General features: G+C 46.3%; 1 protein-coding gene across 3 annotated transcripts in view; it reads right to left on the reverse strand.

The window, feature by feature from the left end:
* Positions 1 to 1,395: 1,395 nt before the first annotated feature.
* Positions 1,396 to 25,647, reverse strand: part of NAMPT (nicotinamide phosphoribosyltransferase) — a 95,879-nt gene continuing 71,627 nt past the window's right edge. For all 3 annotated transcript variants that reach the window (XM_068099565.2, XM_068099551.2, XM_068099571.2), the window contains exons 9-12: positions 19,385 to 19,504; positions 18,953 to 19,093; positions 18,354 to 18,479; positions 1,396 to 2,542 (exon numbers count right to left, since the gene is read on the reverse strand). In XM_068099565.2, coding sequence (XP_067955666.1) covers positions 2,363 to 2,542; positions 18,354 to 18,479; positions 18,953 to 19,093; positions 19,385 to 19,504 — 567 coding nt within the window. In that variant the 3' untranslated portion in view covers positions 1,396 to 2,362. The remainder of the gene's footprint in view (positions 2,543 to 18,353; positions 18,480 to 18,952; positions 19,094 to 19,384; positions 19,505 to 25,647) is intronic.

A 25,647-nucleotide genomic window follows, 5' to 3' on the forward strand; every position in this document is an offset into this window, starting at 1 on the left:
CATATGTCCACTCTTCTTCTGACCAATACTTCCACCACTTCTCCTGATCTCCCTGTCATTGTCCCTACATTCCATGTCCCAAACCCCAGAAACCGATCTCCACTTCGGGCTGCACCCTGCCCATATGTACTTGTAATTGTCATGGTTCTCTTTTTGAGGCAATGTTTTTATGGCCGGATGCCCTTCCTGACGCCAACCCTCTTAGTCGTCTCTTACGACACGCAGGGATACGGTGTACCTATTCTGACCAGGGTACACACTGGGAAACGTTTAAAACATGGAAATTATTGGGGGGGGGGGGGGGGGGGCGGCGTCAGCATCACGGCTGCGGTTTAAACATATTCCAACAATATCCAAACAGAACCATGAAAACCATGAAAAACAATCCGGGAAAAGTCTCCAAGCGAGAACGTGGATTTGAGAAAGAAGGGGCAGAGGCGGAAGAAAAACGAGATACAGGGGGCGGGGCACAAGCCGAGACGAGGAGGAGAGCGAACAAGCACGTGTCCGGGAGGAGAGAAAGAATCAATATAGAATTCTTTGTCTAGGGAGGTGAGGTGAGGGGGAGAAAACAAAATAAAAGAAACAAGCAATACAGCGAAGGAAATAACCCAAACCGACAAAACACCGACGGGGGGAGGGAAGCCCCAAGTCACCAGGCCGCGCACGAGGTACGACCCAGAAAACGATTAATTACACACAAGTTTGCACGAACCACAAACCAACACCAACTAGAAACACACAATAACATGTACACAGCAAAATAACCAGTGGAAATTTGACAAAGACAAGAATGGGAAAACACTCAAACTTCGATGCCGTGGAGAGCTCGAAGCACGCCTCACTCGCCCGAGGAACCTGAAGTTCAAAGGGATACTGGAGGATATCTTATCTTAACCATACTGGAGGATATACAGCCATACCTAATCAAGCAGCTTGGCACGTCTGGCAGAATATGCAATGGTAACCTCGAACAGAGGACATATTTGAAATTCCTCACCCGAGGTACGAGTAAAATCTGAAATGCAATGACCATGTTAAACAAAAAAAACATGGAAAACCGATTTTTTCCAGACTGATCATCAGTCACATCATCATGTAGCATGTTCTATAGAGCGTCAGTTCTGCTGCAGCAGTTTCATTGGGTTATCCAGGTTTAACGTCCATCTGATGGATGGCACACACACTGATGTCTGGCCAGCCTGCAAAGCACCAGGATGGGAGTTTAAAGCTGGGCCGAGATTCGAACGCAGGCTAGACAGCTCACAGGTGAATGTGCGTACCTCCAGGCCATCCTGTCAGCCATTTCTTGACTGATGACTTCTTAACATTACATCTCAGCTTCCAGCTTCTGCAACAAGACCTGCGCTCCGAATCAACTTGGAAAAAGGATTCGTCATTCATTCATTTATTTTTGTACAAAAATTTTTTTTTAAGTCAAACATAATCCTTATCAAACGCCCTTCGACAGGGAAAGTATATCGATAATTTGTTTTAATCGATTTAAAATATTTTTAACTATTAAGAAACCAAAACCAAAGCCAGGAGGTACCTGGCTTGCACATGTCCACCCCACCATAGGAAATCAAGAGTGTATCCAGGTTTGCCCACAAGAACGGACAAAGATCTGATCTTTTAAGAATGGCATGCAAGAGCGAAACAATCGCAAGTGAAATGCAAACCTGTCAAACTCAAACCCACCCGGGCCCACTCAGCGAGTTTTAAATACAGTAATCAATGACAAACGCACACGGACAAGACCAACCACGGAGACTTGGGAAGGGGAACGAAGTGCTTCAGTGCACGACGTGGTGACAACACATGGAGGAGTTAAAAACGGCAGAGGGTCAGCAAATAGTCCTTTCATGGGTTGCTAGCAATTCCAAAGGAAATTCCAATTTGTGTGGAAGCTCGTGAGGCCTAGAGCAGCCAATTGGAATATCTGTTAATTCAAGAATCGTTACATTCAAAGGTATTCACAACCGATTCAGGCCTGTGATGAATGGATCTACTTCTAATCCACATCAAGATAGGGAGGGTCGGAAGGGGTTAAAAAAAAATGGAAAAGGGTTCAGGAAGGGGTGCAAGGAAGAATAGAAATGGAGTTTTGATCGTTTGTATCAACGTTGGAACTGCCTTTGACGATTCAATAAATACACCGGATTACAAGTAGTATACGCATTAATAACGGATCGAGAAGCCTTTGGGGTGACTTGAAAGTGTTGCCATGGATCTGTGTTCAGGTTCTCTCACTTCAACACACACGGGGATTCCTGTTGGTAAAGCTGGGTGAGATACAGGGTCAGCGTGTGACATTGAACAGGCAGTGAACAAAAGGGGTGAGGGTGTGAATTCTGAAGGGTCATGGCAAGGGGGCTGCGTCGTTACAGCGGGTCCGGCGGTGGGTGGCCCACACTCGCTCCTCTTCGGCTCGTCTGAGCTGCTCCAAACGCTCAGCAGGGATCTGAGATCGCGACCGAACCTCGGCGAAGGAGAACGTTTTCAGAAGTTTACCGTTTTCAAACACCGTCTGCAGCAGGTCCTGCAATGAAAAGGGTGCTTTAAGCGTATGCATTCCACCACATGATCACATCGATTTACACATGGAGGAGGTACGGCACGATTTCATTGAACAATAGCACACATTCAGACCTGAACAAAAATCTATGGAAAGGTCAATTTAGAATGTTCTTTTCCATAACTGATATGACGCCCTGTGAACCTCAATGAAAGCATCAGCAGACTGTCCTGGGTGCTTTTCCTTCACAAATTATGCATTTTGTTTGAGTGTTGCGGGAGAGTCATTTTGAGTGTTGCGGGAGAGTCATTTTGAGTGTTGCGGGAGAGTCATTTTGAGTGTTGCGGGAGAGTTTCGCAGTCTGCGCATGCGTAAATTGCATTTAACAGGTTGTGGGGCATTGTGGTTGGGTTATTTTTAAAATCTGATATAAAAAATTGATATGGTACGGGTGCAATACCCAAGACATGATGTCGCTTCCCTCTGCTGGAATCATTGTAATTGCTTCAGCCATTATTGTGCTGGGCTGGATGACATTTATCAACTTGAATAGCACTCCATAGAGTGCATATGATGCCTTGGGAAAGTATTCACACCCCTTGACTCTTTTCACATTTTGTTGTGTTCCAGCCTGAAGTTAAAATTCATTAAATCGAGGTTTTTGTTTTGCCACTGATCTACACATAATACTCCATAATGTCAAAGTGTGTATGTATGTATGTATGTATGTATGTATGTATGTATGTATGTATGTGTATATCTATATATATCTATATATATATATATATATATATATATATATATATATATATATATATATATATATATATATATATATATATATATATATATAACAAATTATATAAAAAACGAAAAGCTGAAATGTCTTGAGTCAATAAGTATTCAACCCCTTTGATATGACACTCCAAATTGAGCTCAGGTGCATCCAATTTCCTTTGATCATCCTTTGGATGTCTACAACTTGATTGGAGTCCACCCATGGCCAATTAAATTTATTAGACATGATTTAGAAGGAAAAACACCTTTCTTTATGAGGTCCCACAGTTCCCAAAACACAGTGAGTCTACCATGAAACTCTACCATGAAGTTCAAGAAACTATCGCGATATAATTTGGAAAGGGTATAAAACAATTCCTCGTGTTGAAAGTTCCCAAGAGCCCAGTGAGCTCCACCATTAGGAAATGGAAAGAATATGGAACTACCCAGACTCTTACTAGAGCTGGCCCTCCAACCAAACTGAGAAACCAGGCAAGAAGGACCTTGGTCAGGGAAGTGACCAATAACCCAATGACCACTATAACAGAACTACAGAGTTCCGTGACCGAGATGGGAGAACCTGCAGGAAGGACAACAGATGTGGTGTTCTTACCGGCGGACAAAGGACGTGCAACGGTGCTCATGGATCGGCTCATATACACTAGTAAAATGCAAGATATGTTGGCGGATCCAACTACTTATGAGCGATTAATCTCAGATCCAACTAAGAAGGAGGAACGAAGGTTGAACTCATTGCTTGCCAGAATTAAAGCGAGTGGAAGACTGTCAGCTGTGGTATACAGACGGCTATACAGCAGCAATGGAGTGGCCCCCAGGGCATACGGACTACCAAAGGTGCACAAAGAAGGAGTCCCATTACGATTGATCGTCTCTTGTATTAATGGACCATCATATGCTTTATCCAAATTTTTGGCCAACATTCTGAAGCATATGGTAGGGAAAACAGAGCGATCCTTACGCAACAGCCTTTGATGAAAGAGTGAAACATCTCACAATCGAATCGCATGAGACCATGGTATCTTTTTACGTTGTCTCGTTATTTACCAACGTGCCCATAGCCCTGACGAGCGAGGTGGCGAATCGGCGTTTGATGGAAGATGATCGGTGGAAACAGACTGCAGGGGCCTTAAGTCCTATGGACGTATGTGACATGCTTTCTACTTGCCTCTCTTCCACCTACTTTGTGTTTAATGGGGTATATTACAAACGGGTTTTTGGCACCGCCATGGGTTCCCCGGTATTGGCCGTGATTGCTAACATGGTGATGGAGGATTTGGAGGAACGCACCATTCCATCCCTACTAGTAGTGCAGCCACGTGTTTGGTTCCGTTACGTGAATGACACATTTGTCTTCTGTCCCTCTGATCAAGTGCACACCATACATGAGGGCATAAACCCTTGAAGAGAGACATGGAACCCTCCCATTCTTGGATATGCTCGTAACAAGGGATCCCAAAGGAGCCCTAAATGTAACAGTTTACAGAAACGCAACTCACACCGATCGCTACCTTGATTTCGATTCCTGCCATCCAATGGACCACAAAAGATCTGTGGTGCACACCCTCTCAAAAAGAGCACGTGAGTTACCATCTACCTTCGAAGACAAGATGAGAGAAGTAGACCATCTTCAGAATGTGTTGAGGGCAAATGGTTACCCAGACAGCTTGTTACCAAACAGGAAAACGCTCGACGTTTCGATCAGCAACACGGAAAAACGTTCATCCACCGACCTTTCTCAAGATTTTGGAGGCATGGGATGTGGAGGAGTCTGTTGTGTCGCTCACAGAGGAAGTGCTTGAGTTACCACTAGCATTTGGCCCTCTCATGCAGAAACGTACCAGAGAAACTGCGTCACCAAACATATAAATTATTACCTTGGTTTCTGTCATTTGGGTATACATTCTTACTTTAGGTTTGTGATATATCCGTTTACCTTAATTCGTTTAAATTACCACCATCACTTGAAGCAAATAATCATGTTTTTTGTTTTTTTTTCATCGATTTCTTTGAATTATGCTACGTTTTGTTTGATTCAACGTGTGATTTTAACGGTTGTTTTGACGTAACATCCCAATGTATGGTTTCAGTTGGTTCAACGGTTTTGGTTTTGATTTAGGGTTTAAATTTGAATGGCACGAGTTGTTCCAGAATGGTATTGATTGGTGGTTTCGGTGTCTCCACCCCTTTTTCCCTTATATAAGGGAGGGTATAGAGTTGTTTTACGTTACTCTTGAGAAAGGCCAGTGGATGCACGTTTATCCGTGTTGCTGATTGAAACGTCGAGCAGTTGTTTATTTTGCTCATTAAAGGTTGGAGAACTCAAGAAGGATTCATTTGATATATATATATATATACAGTGAAACCTTGACTTACGAGTGCACCAACTTACGAGTTTTCCGAGATACGAGCCGTCGCTCGGGCGGTTTATTGCTTTGAGATGCGAGCCGAGATCTGAGTTACGAGCTTACGCCACCCGCCACCAAGTGGGTTCCGGTCACGTGGTTATATTGCCGTGCAAGCATCTCTGCCGTATATCGCTGCTGCTTTGTTTTCGCATTTTGGTTATTTTGGAGCTTACGCCACCCGCCACCAGGTGGGTTCCGGTCACGTGGTTATCTTGCCGTGCAAGCATCTCTGCCGTATATAGCTGCTGCTTTGTTTTCGCATTTTGGTTATTTTGGAAAATTTCTTAGTTTTAACCATGGGTCCTAAGAAATTGAGTGCCAAGGGCAGTACTGAGAAGAAGAAGAGGATGATGTGCTTGGATATAAAACACGCAATCGTCGAAAAACATGAGCGAGGTGTGCGTGTTGTCGACTTGGTGAGGCGGATGTGAAGGCAGCTGAAGATTTTATTATAACTTTTGCCGAACTGATAGAAGCCGAACGATACATCCCCCAGCAAATCTTCAACTGTGACGAGACAGAGCTCTTCTGGAAAAAGATGCCGAGGAGGACGTATATAATGGCAGAGGAGAAGAGCATGCCAGGCCACAACTTGTTCAGAGTGCCGGCGATAGCTCGCCTTCTCTTTGTGGAAAACACGGTGAGATCCTTAACATCCAACAACTAATGGGATGCAAACGGGGCGCCCAGTTTAGCGGTACACACATTGATGAATCACCCTGCCTGTGATTCACCCATGACAGGTTATAGCTGGGTCGGGATTCAAACCCAGGCTGGACAATTTAGAGTCAAGTGTGCGTACCTCCAGTCCAGGCCATCCTGCCAACTTGTATGCTGCATAATAAATAACCACCTTTAGAGGCCATTTTTCCCCGCAAAGCGGGGGTTGGCCTTTTTCGGGAACCGTGGTTGTTGTTGTTTTTCGGTCCCCTTTTTTTGAAGCAATGTTTTACGGCCGGATGCCCTTCCTGACGCCAACCCTTTTTGCCGCCTTTAACGACAAACAGGGAATTACCAGTGAACTGGTACTCAATTAGCCGACCTCGGAAGGATGACAGGCTGAGTCAACCCCCCTAGCTTTAATTCAGCGATCGACCGGGATTCGAACCCAGGATCCTTGGTATCCTAAGCTGGCACCCTCGCCGCTAGCCCAACACCAGGGTAAGCATACAGGTGAAATATAAAGCGCGAGATATTTTTATATATACTGTATATTTAAAAAAAAATTGGTGTGGTTTTTGGCGGGCTGGAACGGATTAATAGCATTTCAATGCATTTTAATGGGGAAATTTAATTTGAGAAACGAGCAAATTGAGTTACGAGCTCGGTCACAGAACGAATTAAACTCGTAAGTCAAGGTTTCACTGTATATCTCTATATATCTATCTATCTATATATATATGTATATATATATGTTAGCCATTAGGGTTTAAACCCCATGACTCAATTGAGTATAACATCTGAAATTATATATCGTGCTTCTGAAAAACTGATTTGAACTCAGCTGCAGGCAGAGGTGAGTGGACAAAATGTGGTTTCGAGGCTCGACGTGCAGGGTGGATCCTTAGCCCAGTAAGCAAGTCCTTGAATGTATGTGCCAAACAGTAGATAATATGCTCGCGACCCACGTACAGAGAAAACATGTCGCTAAACGCCTTCTTCGCAAAGGGAATAATTAATTATATATCTTTGTAGTTTCTAGTATGTCTCCTAAAAACAAAGACGTAACCAACCTCGGGAGAAATATAGACATTACATATCCTCGATTGTTATTGTATTCAGCACGTGTATCCAATCATTCATCTACCATTTAGCCTAGTGTATGAGAATATTTTCTTCGGCCTGCGCTCGGGTCTGATATGTTTAGATAAAGAGCCAAAAAAGCTCAGCCTATCCCATGCTTACATCTGTTTGTCCAAGTTTGACCTTCTGTAGGAAGGGACAATGGGAGGTGTTGTCGTTATGGCCCAGGGTTTGCTATGTCTTTAGCGCAGATTCTTGTCTGATATTTTGCTATAAATGAAATGCCTTTTTGCTTATTTTTCAGCGAGTGTCTTGAGGAATTGCCCGCTGCGTGTTAGGCGGTGCATTCTCGAGCCTTGCTCCACACTGTGTGTTTGTAATCGATCCCATTAAACATTGCTGCTCTGATTCTTCTTCTTCTTCCTTCCCTTGAGGTCTTCGCCCGACAATTTTGGTGTCAGAAGTGGGATCATCCAAGTGTGCAGACGAGGTGGATCCTCACGTTCTAGGTCGGGAAGGAGGCCTGCCGGCACCTAATTTGGGTAAGCAATTTTTGCACATCGAAATTGAAGCCTCCTGCCTTGCTTTGGACGTGTGGACCTCTGTCGGCTGTACCACCTGGCTTGCATTCCGAACCATATTTAGTTTAAACCAGAGCAGCAGTGGGTAATGAATCGATTATACAGGGCGCCCGAGATAAGGAGGCATATCCCTCAGGTAAGCTTCCTGCGTGGGAAGCAGGTAGACCCATATGTGGGAGATAGATAATAGGTGTTAAGTTACTCCGGCGTGAGAACTGCGTTTAAGGTTAGGAATCGGGGGGCGACCCGATCTTAGGACTACAGGAGGGACTAGCCCAAGAAAGGTAGGACGATGAGTATTTTAAGTTAAGCTACGCACTGGATGTGTTGGAGTGAGCACAGGTATTTGTGTATAAGGGAATGAATGATCTGTCATTGCAGCGTGTATTTGTGTTTATGGTGTGAGTCATTGAAGTGTGTCATGGATTGACAAGGGGTTCCCCAAATTGCCTACGGGCGTTGGGCAATCCGGATGAGTAAAATTGGCAGGGAATAATGAGTATGTTATGGAGAGCATGTGTAGACAGGGCTTTAAAACAAGTGTTCAATTACATCCCCACATTAACGGCTCTCCAAATGTAGCAAGGGAGAATGGGAGTGAAAGTCAAAAATGATAGGCTGTCAACCGACTGGGTGTTTATTCAACGGCATGGCCGGGGCTTGTATTTGGCCGACTTGGGATGGCAGAATGCGTTGAATGAAGGCAAGAATGACATGTGATGCTGACGTGAGTCCAATCGGAAGGATGGATGGTTATGGTTTCACCCGGTCTGTTTATCTGTCTGTCTGTCTATCTGTGAATGGAAATTGAACTGGACTTCGACAGAAGGCAGGTGGGTGGTCACCTGCTGTGAATTGTGGTGGAACATTTGTGACGTCCCCTAATACGAGGGGACGAATTGGTTTGTAAATGTGTTGTGCAGGTACTTTCTCTGTAGGTAGCTAAATTCTACCTGGGATAAGTTCAGGTGGAGAGGGGAGTTGTCTCTGATGCCTTGCTCCACGGGGCAGGAATATTGTTGTCAAGTCTCATGTAACCTTGGTTAACGTATAGCTACGGACAAGAGCTGCACTTTATTTTAGTAAGTGACTGGGAAAGTTTGTTTTAAAAGGTGCCAGCGGAGTTGTTTAGAGTTATGGAGGTCACAGCTCGCTGGAACCTCTTTATTTATGTTTGGCTGACTTACATTGGCTAGTGTATGAGAAAAGGGGGACTGAAAATGCTTTGATTTTTTCGTGGATTTCCCATTGGGCATGTTTAGGATTTAATAGAGTGGTGGAGTTCTGTGAAATATAATGACGTTGTCTTATGGACACTTTGTGAGTGGCTAGACACGTGCCTGAAAGGGGAAATTGTATTCATAACTCATGTGGGTTGTGTCTGAAGAAAAGGTTTAAAAGGAAGTGAGAAGAAGGTCATGGAAAGTGCAAAGATGATTAAATTGGAAAGTCGAATCAGATGGATTACTTGTCAATGACAGGTGACTGCAGGAATTGATGAGAAAGTGGAGGAAAAGGTTATAAAAGTTGATGGAAAAGACAAGAAATAAAAAAAGTGGTTAGTTATGGACTGTTGTTTTGTGATAAGAAGGTGATTGGGGGCTGGTGAAGATTGGATCACGGCTCTGCAGACCAGGTGAACAGAACTCCACCAGGTATATGGGAATCACATCAATTAAATTATTGCTCAAAGGGAGGCTCGTTATTTTTCAGATAATTTTTCCAGTGGGTTTATACTGGTGTGAAATTCGCGTATCTAGGAAGGAAGGGAGAAAAAATGTCCAGGTATTGATAGGATAACAGTGAAATTTTGAAGTGAAGTGAAAGATAACAGTGAAGTGTTAGTGTGTTCGTTGCGATTTTTGGGAATGGCAGGGTACTGTCGTACATGGATAATTGACTATGCGTTACTAGCAAAACCTCTATATGAGGCGACGAAAAACGACCAGCCACGGATGGTGAACTGGACGGACAGTCGAATACGCTGCTACGAAGGACTCAAACGAGCCCTGATAACGGCCCCAACCTTAGGCCTTCCCGATTATAAAAAGGCCTTCACACTTTTCACCCATGCAGTAGGGGGATTCGCACAATCCGTATTAACTCAGACTCATGGAGATAGGGAACGTCCGGTAGCCTATTTCAGCAAAAAGCTTGATGCGGTAGAACAAGGCTTTCCGCTGTGTTTACAAGCCGTGGCGGCTGCCCAATACGCAGTTGAGCGGACGGCCGACATAGTTATGGGACATCCGGTCCTTTTACAGGTACCGCATTGCGTCCATACACTACTACAACAGCGAAACACGCAGCATCTCACAGCCACTCGACTGATGCAAACAGGGCGCTAAAGCGACTGCCCAGACAGACGTTCCGACATCCGCACCTACAGAGTTCGATGTAATACAATTACAAGCCGCGGCCTCAAACGTAGAACATCAAGATTGGATTAAATTGGGAGCTCAGCACCCCGCAGAAGGACAAATGTGGACGATTAATGACAAACCCGTGGCACCGCGAGCTTTATTGCCATGGTTGGCACGCATGGCGCATCAAAATGGCCATGTGTGCCATAGGGGGGTGATGAGGCAGGTCACTTCCACCTGGGCAGCACCAGGCCTTTCGACTGTGGTTACCATGGTCTGTCGCTCGTGCGCTATATGTCAACGGTATCGGCGCCAGTGGATATGGCAGCCCTTGAATTACCTATCATGGATGACATGTTTTTAAAGTTTTGCATAGGTCTATCCCATGTGGCACGCAGCATACATGAACGCGTTCGGGAGGCCCTGCCGGAGCCAACAAGCAAGCCTATCCACACCGTCGAGGCAGGAGATTACGTGCTGGTGAAGCATTTCACCCGTAAGACTGCGCTCGAACCAAGGTGGACGGGGCCATACCAAGTTCTTCTGATCACACCAACAGCGGTGTTTTGTGAGGGCAAGTCGTCCTGGGTACATGCCACACATTGTAAGTTGGCCATACCCACAAACACAGACACCTCAAACGCACCACCACAGATCGAGGATGCTGCACCACCGCCTGTTAGGGGTGGCAATCACACTTAGTTTAATATACTGCTTTGCCAGCACTGGGGACACGAGGGCATGGGCGAACACGGAGACATATGCATATGGCGACCAAACCGTTAAGGTCTACCGGCAGAGAGTTATCTGGGGTCAGAGGATAAATATACCCTGCTGCCATGTAAAGGAAGACGTATGGACACGGATAATGTGGAGGGCGTTGTACACAGACTCACATGGAAGGAAGACAGGTTTTGCTGCCCTCAGTCGTCTGAAGCAAGCGCCACGACAAGGCAGCGCACCAATAGTAAACATGGCCAGGCCAGGTTACAAATGGGGAAAGGACTCGAACAATTTAACCACGCATGTATTACTGAACAGCGGCACTACTCTGATACTACAATGTGAATTCATGACGTCACAGAGCTCCCCCTACGACTATAGGCCACCATGCATCTCACACATATTAATTCCGCACCCACGGATCGAAAGCAAGAAAAAGCCAAAGGAAAATACGTATTGGACAGTGACCCGTGCAATGGCGAAGGTACAGAACCGATCACGTTGTTGGATGTGCATGCATTTTCCTCACACCAGTACGACAGGGATAGAAATGGTAGTGCTGCCCCTGTCCCTACGAGATATGTGCTCAGGACCCTTGCGTACCCCATGTCTGACCACAACCTTGGAACTGATAGGCCCAAAATCCCCAGCAGTGTGTTCCCGGGAGTTTCGATATACCCCACCCATTAAGCAGGCTTTGTTAGACAAACCACCTGATCCAGTCTGGGTGACAGAGCAAAAGGGACGGGTGTGTCTTATAGGAAAGGGACACGTTCAGATGGGAACCTCGGAATGTACCCATACCCTGCCATCCGACACCAGAGGGAGAGAAAAGGGAGGCCCCCTTGTAATAACCATAGATGACCAAGCCCAGTATAACGTAACCAAGCTAACCATATCTTGGGGAACACCAAGCGCCACCCGCGTTGAGATCGGTAAATGCATGGCCTCGGCCCTTATCCCACCCCATGGAGTAATGTTTATTTGCGGAAATAAAGCATATCCATACTTACCCGACCAGTGGGGAGGGACTTGTTATCTGGGATCCATTTTTCCCAAGGTAAATTTGGTAAATCATGTATTATTAGATGTAGGGAAGATGATTAAAAGGAAGGTATTTTCGGAAATTGGTGAAAGTAAATATGGCATTTGAATTTCCAGACACGACACAGGAAATGCGGCTATGAATAAGCCAACCATCTGAGAGATAAGGTAACTAAATGCCAATTGGTGGGACGGGGGGCTAGGAATTTGATCATGGTGTGTGTAAGAAAGTATTTTACAGGATGGAAAGTGAAGAAGCCGCCGACAACGACTATGGTTCTGACCACAAAGGCCGTCGACCTGAATGGGCCCTTCAACAAGGCAGTTGTGACCAGCGCTCCAGAAAATTGTATTGAATTTTGTGATGACTGTGATACTTGTGTTGATCCCATGTGGGAACTGGCTGCTGCCTGTATTGATTTTTGTGATGACTGTGATACTTGTGTGAAAAACCCCTTGCGTGTACTGGCTAACGCCTCTTATGTATTATGAATGATTGGCTAATAGATAGTCTCGCATTAGTAATGGAACGAATTGGAAACGAAACCCGAATCGCAGAACTACAATTGGAAAACGAATTAGTGCATATGCGAACGATGGTGATGCAGAATCAAGTGGCTTTGGATATGTTATTGGCAGAAAAGGAAGGAGTATGTGGGGAAAACGATGAACCTATTGATGCTTGGGATTCTGATAATGATGATTTTAGTTGGGATGATTATACCTGTGATTTAGAAAGTGTAGGTTCTTTTAAAGGTTATTGCTATTATGCCAGCAGTAAGGAGCGGATGGCAAACATGTATCCGGAAGAACCACCCTCACCACCACTTACACCACCCAGCAATCACATGTACAAGGCTTGATGGCATTGGACGTCGATTGTTTGCCCTAATTCGCGAGGACCACGCCTGCATAAAGAGGGCCCCTAAATCTGGCTGGCAACCGGGTCGCACTTACGCCGCTGCGAGGGTGGATTCGGAATCCGGCCGGGCGGCAGCAATCTCTTACCCAGGCGCCGTCGTCGCGAATTATGGCTAACAATTCATACGTTGAATGTTAGACGACCAGTTAGGGCCGATATCTTTCTTGAGCATGCGTGACGCTATGTCGTGCCTGGCATGTGACTAATTGGGATGCTGACCACTGGGGTATACGGTGTCTTTCCAAGGAGTTGTCTTGTAAAGACAAAGGAAGGAACTGTTAGCCATTAGGGTTTAAACCCCATGACTCAATTGAGTATAACATCTGAAATTATATATCGTGCTTCTGAAAAACTGATTTGAACTCAGCTGCAGGCAGAGGTGAGTGGACAAAATGTGATTTCGAGGCTCGACGTGCAGGGTGGATCCTTAGCCCAGTAAGCAAGTCCTTGAATGTATGTGCCAAACAGTAGATAATATGCTCGCGACCCACGTACAGAGAAAACATGTCGCTAAACGCCTTCTTCGCAAAGGGAATAATTAATTATATATCTTTGTAGTTTCTAGTATGTCTCCTAAAAACAAAGACGTAACCAACCTCGGGAGAAATATAGACATTACATATCCTCGATTGTTATTGTATTCAGCACGTGTATCCAATCATTCATCTACCATTTAGCCTAGTGTATGAGAATATTTTCTTCGGCCTGCGCTCGGGTCTGATATGTTTAGATAAAGAGCCAAAAAAGCTCAGCCTATCCCATGCTTACATCTGTTTGTCCAAGTTTGACCTTCTGTAGGAAGGGACAATGGGAGGTGTTGTCGTTATGGCCCAGGGTTTGCTATGTCTTTAGCGCAGATTCTTGTCTGATATTTTGCTATAAATGAAATGCCTTTTTGCTTATTTTTCAGCGAGTGTCTTGAGGAATTGCCCGCTGCGTGTTAGGCGGTGCATTCTCGAGCCTTGCTCCACACTGTGTTTGTAATCGATCCCATTAAACATTGCTGCTCTGATTCTTCTTCTTCTTCCTTCCCTTGAGGTCTTCGACCGACATATATATATATATATTGTTGCGGTTTGGGGTTTTGTGTTTTATAGCGTAGACCTTTCCTGTGTTTAGTTTTGCGTTGAGTAGAATAATGAGAATTAGGTCCTTTACGATGCCTCGATGTTTTTGGTTTTGGCGTGAAATACCACGAGGCAGGCCTGAACAAGTCGACCAAGGGCGAAGGAAGGCGGAGGAGGAGCCAACGGTAAGCGCGAGCCGCCAATCAGGGCTCGAGGGGAGTGACTTACCACTGCGGCAAAATGCGGGGTTTGGAACATTCGATGCGGGCTAGGGCGGGGCAATATAACCCTGTGCCCGGAGCCCCCACCTAAGTTATGAGGCAGTTCAGTTATGAGTCGGGGTCCTCTGTTGAGTTACGAGAGTGAAAGCGCTGAGTTACGAGTTATGAGAAGGGATGCGCTGAGTTGAGTTGAGTTCTCAGTTGAGCTGGAGTCAGATCCCCGAGGAGTGCAGACGCGTTGCGCTGTGTCGGTTACGAGAGTGAAAGCGCTCAGTTGTATTAATCGCACTGTGAAAGACAGCCGCGCCGGGCCACAGACGCGCATATTACCTCCTGCCTGCCTTTGCCGAGATACGCGCCGCGAGGATTTTCCCGCCTGCCTGCCTTCGCCGGGATACGTGCTGTGACCGCCAGAGGTCCACGCCGGGTGAGCTGTTCCTGGAGCGCCCAAAGCCGGCGCGTTGACATCCTTCCTTCATCTCCCTGTGTGTGTGAGTGGGCCCATTGTCTGGGGTAAATTGGTTAAGACTGCTTAAGACTGCCCTGTGTCTCTTCTTCTTCTACCATTGTACATTGCGTAAATAATTAATAATTAAATCTGTTCTTCCTCTGATTCGACCATTTCGTCCCTTCCATCATTGACTTAGCATGGTACGAATTAGATCGCTCCGATCGGGTTCCATAAGAAAGGTAACAGTGCGGGTCACGTGGTACGCCATCCGCTCGGGTGTACTCAATTACGCGTGGCTCGTGCGAGACTCGATCCCCGCCTCCGCTGCGGCGTGGGTACTTAAGGTACATGCGAAAATTGTCCCGAGACCCTTTCCCACGTCTGCCCGGAAGTGGCGACTCAGTCTCGCGGTTCGAAGACCCAAGGAGAAAAAAGGGCTTAATCTCTTTAAGGGATTAAGGGAACGTTCCCTTAAGGGAACAGGCTTCGATATATATATATACTGTATATATATATATATATATATATATATATATCTATCTGTGAGAAATAGTAGAAACTCCACAGTACGAGCAGGGCATCTCATTTGCATTGAATAAATAATCGGGAGATTAAATCAGACGCGGACGTAGCTTCAGGACTTCGATCTTTAATTTGACAAGCTTTCAACCAACAAAGGTCGTTGAACTTGGGGCTTGAACCCTCCTTGAACTTGAACTTGTTCCGTTGAACCTGGGGCCGACTCAGAAGAAGACCTTTGTTGGTCGAAAGCTTGTCAAATTAAAGATCGAAGTCCTGAAGCTATGTCCGCGTCTGATTTAATCTCCCGATTTTAATCTCCCGATATATATATATATATATATACATATATATATATAATGGCTGTCCGTTCTCTGTTCTCTGTTACGCTGATTGGCAAGTGTGAGGGTAGGTGCAATGTGATTGGCTGGCAAGATTGAATAATGCATTGTCTCGGCTTATTAAAAGCTGATATTCAAAATCTGATTCCATATTTCAAGATTGGATCTCATGGCCGAAATAATTATGTCGAAATCTCGAGTGAAATGGGAACAAAATTAGGAAAAAGCGATTTTTTAAATTAAATAATTAAATAATAGGCTCCTTGAGACGTGAGGTACATTGGCTCCAAAATTCTTCTTTTCTTTCACTCTTTTCAAGGTAATTATTGTTTATCCGATATTATTTTGCACCGTCTAGGGACATCGGATTCTACTTTTTGGATTCAGATTTTACTTCTATTATACATTTTTAATGTATTAAAGTAATACATACCGGTATTATATACGACATCATCCTGGTGTTTCACAGACTAGGTAAATCATCAGTGTGTGCCAATCCCTCCCATGGACTTTAAACTGGGCGTCCCGTCTTCCGACATGAGTTGATGGACGTTAAAGATCTCCACTGTGTCCTTCTCAAAGATTAGCACTGGCACCCTGAACAAATTACAAATTCCTGCCCGGACTACTGCTGGGAAGGCAATGGCAAACCACCGGTATAACGATCGCTCAGGAAGCTGCTTTGGCGGCATAGATGCTCTGTAATGAGTATGGTACATCAGATATCAAATACAGTACAAAGAATAATTGAATAGTGAAAGCAAAAAAAAAGGCCGAAAAGGAAATTAAATCTGTTTAAAAAGGATAGAGCATGGACATGTTGAGAGGAGAGGAGTGTAGGGAAGAGGGGAGTGGGAGAGGGAGCAGGATGTGATGGAAGGGAGAGGGGAGAGGGGCAGGGAGCAAGAAGTGATGGGAGGGAGAGGGGAGTGGGGCAGGGAGCGGGATGTGATGGGAGGGAGAGGGGAGTGGGGCAGGGAGCGGGATGTGATGGGAGGGAGAGGGAGTGGGGCAGGGAGCAGGATGTGAGGGGAGGGAGTGGGGCAGGGAGCGGGATGTGATGGGAGGGAGAGTGGAATGGGGCAGGGAGCAGGATGTGAGGGGAGCGAAAGAGGAGTGGGGCAGGGAGCAGGATGTGAGGGGAGGTAGCAGGATGTGAGGGGAGAGAGAGGTGAGAGACAGGGGAGTGGAGAGAGAGGGGAGTCGGGAAGGGACAGGGGAGTGGGGGGAAAGCGAGTGTGCAAGGGAGAGGAGTGGAGAAAGGAGTGGTGGAGAGAGGGGAGTGGGGAAGGGCCAGGGGAGTGGGGGGGGAAGAAGAGTAGGGTGGGAAAGGGAGAGGAGTAGGGTGGGAGAGGGAGAGGAGTGGGGGAAAAGGGGAGGGAGAGAGAGAGAGGAGGGGGATACTTTTACTAGCTTTTCCCATTACTTGGGATGGGTCACCTTCCTAGTAGTAATAATCTTACTATAATTCACCAAATGTCCGTCCGTCTGTCTGTCTGTCTGTCCATTCGGAGGTACCGCAAAAACAGCTGAACCAATCGCAATGATATTTTGGGTGGGTAATCCTGGGATCTCCTGGAGTAAAATAGGGTATATTGTTTTTCCAATTTCAGCATTGGCCTCCAGCATTTTCAGGTTTCAACTCCGGCATAACGTTATTTTCCCGGGTGCCGCACAAACGGCTGCACCGATCGGACTCGGTGACCTCGGACAAAGACCATTTATAAGGACATGGGTTGAATCCCTGCTTGAGAGAATGCCAACCCCCTCCCCGCCATCACGGTTGTCTCTCCAACTCACAATCCCACGAGATATGCGGAAAGGACAACCCAAAACCAATTATCTTCTTTTTGATTCGTATATAAACATCATTAAAAGTAAATAATGACCTCGGCCAAAGTTCAAACGACGTTAGTTTAATCTCTACATGAGAGAATTCCACATAGCTATTTGGGCGGTGTATACGCTAACAGATCGCTGTCTCCATCGATCTTGCCAAGGCCGTAACACCTATGGGCTCAAGATCCTTTTAACTGTTGACTTGGTAGTTTTTACAATGAAGGAAATATTAACAATGTTGTTAAAACTTTATTTTGTGATTAATTTGTGATTGGAGTTTTGTTTGGAATGAAAAAAGAGATATCGAGTTCAAGTAAATGACGACATGCCGTGATGGTTTCTACTTTCTGAACGTGAACTTCGCGGATCGCCATATGCAGATTCACCACAGTCCCACGATCGATGTTTCTATACGTGAACCGAACGGGTACGTTTTTCATGGAAGTCCTTCACGAACTTGCTGTCCATGTCTGAAGTGCGACTGAAGGTGCTACATGAATGTGGAATTTATTGGTTTCATGCTTTAGCATTCGCCGTATCTGCATTGCCTGTTTGCTTCTGGCCTCCCAACCGTGCATAAGAAATATAAATATATATTATAACACTGAGTCATAATTCCAAAGGGGTGTTCCGAAGGCTTCCCATCACTTCAGCAAAACACAAGACAAGTCGGACATTCCTAAACTAGCACCAATATTTTTTTTTTTCCACAACCCCACCTCCAGTACTGCTGTATAGTTTAACCCAAATGTTTGTTCTTACCATGCACCTAATCAATTTATAGCAACACCAAGATTGACACTGAAAATGTAACAAACCGTGTTGGGATCTCCTTTTCCCTCCTGTTCCGTGTAGAGCAGGCCATCTGCAGAACGGTGCAGGGACAAGCGGCCCCGTTTAGAGGCTTTCCCTGGATCCGTCACTGGATTCTTGAACACGTTCATCTGAAAACACAGCATTCCATGAGCTGGCAGGATAGCCTCGATGTGTGCACACTCACATCCGAGCTGTCTTGCCTGGGTTCGAATCCTGACCCAGCTATAAACTACCACCCTCGTGTTTCACATGCAGGGTGAGGCATCAATGTGCGTGCCGTCCTTTGAATGGACATGAAACTGGGCATCGTGTATGTTAGCTTTAGTTGTTAGACGTTAAAGATGCCATGGTGTCCTTCATGAAGAGTAGGAAAACAATCACCACCAGCACCCTGAACAGATTACAAATTCCTGCTGTAACCACAAGGGGGCACTACATCAGCGGCAGAGCTGTGCCCCCGGCAATGCTACTCGCAGCCAGGTGCTGCATATAAAATAAGAAGACAGCATATACAACATGACTTCAGTAAGTTGAGGAAAGATAAAACCATTACAGCCACAATCCTACTGTAATACTATACAAAACATTGTGCTATCAGTACCCCGTGTCCGTCAATCTCCACAAAACTGCACTTGAAGGAGCAGTTGAGGATATCACGGTTGACCCTCTGAAGGATGGCACCGCCCGCGCCAAATGCAACGTTCTCGACGCTCCAGCGTTCCCGCCACAATGCTCGCAAGACCTGCCGTTCCAAAGGTATACGCACTCGGATAAGTTTGGCAGGGAAGATATAGGAGATGATTCCTCAATCATAAAGACCAAAAGTGCACGATTTCGTAATTGTAAGATGGTATTTAAACCTGGGGACTTCCCGAATCAGGGGCCAGAGGTCCAGATGGAAACGCCAACAGGCCAACCCGACCAATATAATCACATCAAATCCCCGGTTGTTTTGTCTTTAAGCCCAAAACAAGGGCAGTATTTGGATGAGACATAAAATACAATGCTATTTTTTTAAATGTGGTGTGCGTACCTTCACGAGCGTGTGAGTGCCAATTCCATCCCCCTGGATGACCCGAACATATGGCGGTAGAACCTTGAAGCCTCGTTGGTTGGTTGTCGTACCAAACTTCTCACCAAGGATATTCAGTACCTATGCACACAGCACCAAGAAACAAACACCGTGGCTTCGATACATTTCTAATTCTTAAAGTCGGTTGATATTTGTGACAAGCAGTGACAGAATTGTATGCTAGCAGCTCCTGCATGGGCCTTGACCGCTTATGAGCAGCAAAACAACTCAATTGGTGGTATTCTAACCACTGGGATGTCAGTAGTGTGGTTTCGATCATCGACAAGATCGAATGAATGAATGAATGAATGAATGAATGATCGTTTTAAGGCCATTTTCCCCGCTAGAGCGGGGGTTAGCCTTGCGGGCCCCATGACAATTATGGTTCCCTGTTTGAGGCAATGTTTTTATGGCCGGATGCCCTTCCTGGCGCGCCAACCCGTAGTCGCTTCTTACGATGCGCAGGGATACGGTGTACCTATTCTAAACCGGGGTACACACCGGGATCATTCATCCCAGCAAGCTGGTACTCAATTTGCCGACCTCGGAAGGATGACAGGGTGAGTCAACCCCCCTGGTCTTCATTTAGCGATCGACCAGGATTCAAACCCAGGATCCGAGGATCCCAAGCCGGCACCCTAACCGCTAAGCCAACACCAGGCTCATCATCATCATCACCAGATCATCGACAGGATCGAAGTAAACAAACCTCTTACCCTTCCGATTTTCTTTGTTCATATTCAGCACAAGGGGGGTAGCATCAGTGGCTGAGGGTGCGGCTGTGCCACTTATGCAATGCCCTCTAACAGTCAGGGAAGGAATTTAATTTGTTCAGGGTAGCTCGCCTACGCTTCGTGAAGATTCACCAAAGAATGCTGGCAGACAGGACGCGCGCTTAACGTCCATCTGAGGGACAGAATTCAAACTCGGGCTATACAGCTTAGAGGCGAGTGTACGTACATCTAGCCCATCCTGTCAGCCACCTCTCCGATGTAGTGGCGCCAGGGTACCTTCAGATGGAGACTTTCAAACTAGCGATCTCATCTGCCTTTAGCTTGTGGACATTAAAGACACCTTGGTTTGTTTCTAAAAATGTGGGGTATGGTGTTCCGATACCATGACCTCAAGTTCCCCATTTGTGGTTAGCCGTATAAACAGCGCTACCGTAAAATGGGGTGAATAGGGACAGCAAGGTGAATAGGAAAACAAACTGAAAAAAAAGTTCGGAAAATTTTTTCGCGGAAAATTGATAACCATACTGATTTGTTGATATTTGGGTTGAAAGTGTTCTCTTGTTTTTTTAAAAAGCAACTTATAGTCCCTATTAACCCCATATATGGATTTTTATGGCTGTCCCTATTCACCCCATTTTATGGGTGAATAGGGAGTCACTAATACCAAAAAATAATAATCAAGAAACAATCCTGAGTTTCCAACTTATTGTTAAATTGATAGCTCAGATGGATGCACATAATAATATGCACCCATAATATAAACCACGGTGCCAATGAAAAAACAAATGGGATAAAAAGTTTCTCTAAGCTGTCCCTATTTCTTGATTATAATTTTTTTGTATTAGTAAAAAATATAAATATAACCACCTTTAGAGGCCATTTTTCCCCGCAAAGCGGGGGTTGGCCTTTTTCGGGAACCGTGGTTGTTGTTGTTTTTCGGTCCCATTTTTGAAGCAATGTTTTACGGCCGGATGCCCTTCCTGACGCCAACCCTTTTTGCCGCCTTCAACGACAAACAGGGAATTACCAGTGAGCTGGTACTCAATTAGCCGACCTCGGAAGGATGACAGGCTGAGTCAACCCCCCTGGCGTTAATTCAGCGATCGACCGGGATTCGAACCCAGGATCCTAGGATCCTAAGCCGGCACCTTAGCCGCTAGCCCAACACCAGGGCTCTCTGTATTAGTGACTGTCCCTATTCACCCGTAAAACGGGGTGAATAGGGACAGCCATAAAAATCCATATATAGCGTTAATATCCATATATGGGGTTAAGAGGGACTATAAGTTGCTTTTAAAAAAAACAAGAGAACACTTTCAACCCAAATATCAACAAATCAGTATGGTTATCAATTTTCAGCGAAAAAGGTTTCCGAACTTTTTTTCAGTTTGCGTCCCTATTCACCTTGCTTGCTGTCCCTATTCACCCACATTTTACGGTACATGGAGAGTAGGTGGAAGTGCACAGGTGTGGATACGCTACAGGCAAATAGAAACCTGTGCGTTGTAAGTTTCCTTAAATGAGATAAAACAGACAAATGTGCGGCTATGGAGTGGAGACAATTTTATGATTTTCCCAAAATACATCATCAATGTACAGGTAATGGACAAAAAATGGAAACACCAATGTATTAGGCCGAGAAAAATATATTTCCGGGTTCTGGTCAGCGCGCGCATCGATTTTGACCCTGCGCGTCAACATGTTTTTTTCCAAATTTGGTATCGACGTTCGCGCACGGTTCTCCCCTACAAAACTCCGTTTAGTTTTTCCAAATCCAACCAGCCGTTCCAAAGATATGAGTAGTTTTGTGTGCCGTGACGTCATGAATCCAATAGGGAAGTTGCATGTGACGTCAGCGTCTTAGTCACGTGACCGCTTGGGTGGCAAAACATGGCCTCTGCCACCATACGTAATGGCGGCAATTTGAAACTCGTCTCACATATAAATTTCCCCCTACACGATGGTAAAGAGTTGTTGTGCTGTCGGATGTACAGCCCGATTTCATAAGGGATCGGGCTTGTCATTCTACCGTTTTCCGGCCGACACAACGCTAAATCCGATTCATAGCTGCCTTGACCAGCTCTCAGGTGAGAATATGGCTCATGAGGTTGCTACCTTCGCTCGCGAAGCGAAAAGCAGCATGAGGCATTTGGTTATGTACGTGTGGCGTACGTGTGGAGTGTGTGTGGCGTACGTGTGGCGTACTTGTGGAGTGTGTGTGGCGTACGTGTGGCGTACTTGTGGAGTGTGTGTGGCGTACGTGTGGAGTGTGTGTGGCGTACATGTGGAGTGTGTGTGGCGTACTTGTGGAGTGTGTGTGGCGTACGTGTGGAGTGTGTGTGGCGTACGTGTGGAGTGTGTGTGGCATACGTGTGGCGTACTTGTGGAGTGTGTGTGGCGTAAGTGTGGAGTGTGTGGAGTGTGTGTGGCGTACGTGTGACGTACTTGTGGAGTGTGTGTGGCGTACGTGTGCCGTACTTGTGGAGTGTGTGTGGCGTACGTGTGGAGTGTGTGTGGCGTACGTGTGGAGTGTGTATGGCATACGTGTGGCGTACTTGTGGCGTACGTGTAGAGTGTGTGTGTGGCGTACTTGTGGAGTGTGTGTGGCGTACATGTGGAGTACTTGTGGCGTACGTGTGGAGTGTGTGTGGCGTACTTGTGGTGTACTTGTGGCGTACGTGTGGTGTGTGTGGCATACGTGTGGCGTACATGTGGAGAGTGTGTGGCATACGTGTGGCGTACTTGTGGAGTGTGTGTGGCGTACGTGTGGTGTGTGTGGCGTACATGTGGCGTACTTGTGGAGTGTGTGTGGCGTACGTGTGCCGTACTTGTGGAGTGTGTGTGGCGTACGTGTGGCGTACTTGTGGCGTACGTGTGGAGTGTGTGTGGTGTACATGTGGAGTACTTGTGGCGTACGTGTGGAGTGTGTGGTGTACGTGTGGAGTGTGTGGTGTACGTGTGGCGTACTTGTGGAGTGTGTGTGGCGTACTTGTGGAGTGTGTGTGGCGTACTTGTGGAGTGTGTGTGGCGTACGTGTGGAGTGTGTGTGTTATACGTGTGGCGTACATGTGGAGTGTGTGTGGCGTACTTGTGGAGTGTGTGTGGACTGTGGAGTGTGTGTGGACTGTGGAGTGTGTGTGGACTGTGGAGTGTGTGTGGCGTACTTGTGGCATACGTGTGGAGTGTGTGTGGACTGTGGAGTGTTTGTGGCGTACGTGTGGCGTACTTGTGGTTCCACAGGCAGATGACACAGCCTCAGTTTCTCGCAATACCGCGAAAACGCCTCAACGGGCAAGCTACGGGCGTAAACTGACAGGTCCGTCTGATCAAACGACAGCTTTCCCACCATGTTGTTTATGCCACCCAAGATGGCGGCCGGAACCGGTTGCCATGGACGACGTTCACGCGATGCAAGGCCTCTATCGGCTGGATATTGTCATTTATTGAAACGAAGACGTTCTTTGTCGGGTTCGTGTGAAGCAACCAGAAGGCCTAGAGAGCTGCGGGTGGTCTCGTTAGTTAGGCCTGGATCCTATCTCATTTGTCATGAAGTTGTAAGTGTCTGTGATAATCTGGTGGACTGGGAGAAGAGATCGTGGGAGACCATCGGCCTGTGAGACCACTTGCGCATGCGCAGTGTTGACGCGATCGACGCATTGGAATGTTTGATGGTACTTCGAGACGATCTCGAGATCGAAATGGCAGTCTATAATATGCTTGAAGAACTTAATGATTTTCAGAATAAATACATTTTAAAATAATTTAAGCTTGTGTTCATTATTTACAAAAAGGCCGACCTGTCCCATTGGCTGTCTTTAATTTCTCTCTGGACGGCACCACAGCAGATGAGGAGGACCACAAGGCATGAGGACACAAAAAAACCTCTATATGTGCAATCCATGCTTTTCAAAAAAAACCAAAAAAAAAAAACCCGCATCGCCCCATCAATTTTGGACCTTTGGTCTGACTAGAGACCAGCAATATATATTTTTTGGCCTAAAGTCACTTAATGGGGCATTGGGCCACCACTTGCAGCCAGTATGGCCTGTATGTACTGTCAGAGTCCACCAGCGTCTGGAATACTGCAGGAGGGTTGCGGCACCATTCTTCCATGGAAAGATCAATCAACTCAAACTTGTTTGTGGAGGTGGAAAACCTATGGCCTGTGAAACAAACTTCCACATCCTCTTCAATCTCAGTCATCCCTCCAGGTCTTCAAGAAAGCTGTCCACCACCATCTCAGATTGTCCCCAATCCAAAGACATGATCTTTTCTACACTCATTAATCCCCCACCCCCACCGGAAGCACCTCCTACCTACCAAATGTCCAGTGTTTTTCTTCCTGAGAGTTTCCTTCTGCATCCATTCAGTCTGCCCCATGGATCCTTTCCTCTCCACACTCATTGCTTCTCCAAGTCTCCATTATTTTGTCCTTCAACTCCACTGTTGGTGTTCCCCCCCCCCTCTCTCTACTCTTCACTGCGTTCACTTTCCGCCGATATACCGAGGGCCTCCATCTGGCCATCCCCCAGGCAGATACGTGGCCCATCTCCATCTCCTTGAGATGCCGACCAACCTGCTGCAACCACGAGGCACGTGGTCGGTTCGTTGGCCTCCTCCACTGACGAGGCTCCCTCGCTGAGAGAATCTGGTGGGCAGGCTTAGCATCAGGAAAACAAGCCACACGGACCATACAGGAAACAAATCTCATTTAAGTCTCTCAGTAAACGTTCGCTGGACACAAAGTCTGACCAGTGATAGCCAAGGATTCTCCGAAGAGAACTGGTACCAAAGGAGTTAAGTCTCAGTCACAGATCCTTGGTCAGAGTACAAGTCTCACATCCGTAGAGCACGACTGGAAGCACCAAGGACTTAAAGACTCGGACTTACATCCTCCAGCAAAGGTACCGACAGCGCCACACCCAATAATCCAGTGAATCCATGACTTCCAAGGCCTGACCAAGACGTCTATCGACCTCTGGCTGACAACATGCGGAGACATGAATATCACTGAGAAGGTAAGTGATTCTCTTTGAGACCTGAACATGCTCGCCACAAACAGGTAAAGACAAGATAGCAGCATCTTATATGGCAATGGAAGCCTGGATCTTAGTTTTGACCCAGGAAACCCGTAATCCTAGCGGTTCCGACTCCTCATTCAGCACCTGGAGGGCCCCCGTAAGGATATTCAGCGTCTTCCCAAAGATGACAGCATCATATGCGAAAACAAAGTCAGAGATCTTGACATTCCCAAACGATGCACCACATCTAGATCTCTCCGACATCCTCCCCAGAATCCAGTCCATACAAGTGCTGAAAATGTGTGGGGCCCAGTATACACCCCTGATGAACTCCAGTAACAACTGGAAATAAGTTGGAGATGGAACAACCACACCTCAAAGCACTGTCAGTACCAGAGTATAGTTCGGAAATCAGATTGATCAGTATTGGTGGCACCCCACGAAGACCGAGTATCCTCCAGAGGGCATC

This window comes from Myxine glutinosa, chromosome 1 (assembly GCF_964187855.1).
Source record: "Myxine glutinosa chromosome 1, kmMyxGlut1.1, whole genome shotgun sequence".
Taxonomy (NCBI): domain Eukaryota; kingdom Metazoa; phylum Chordata; class Myxini; order Myxiniformes; family Myxinidae; genus Myxine; species Myxine glutinosa.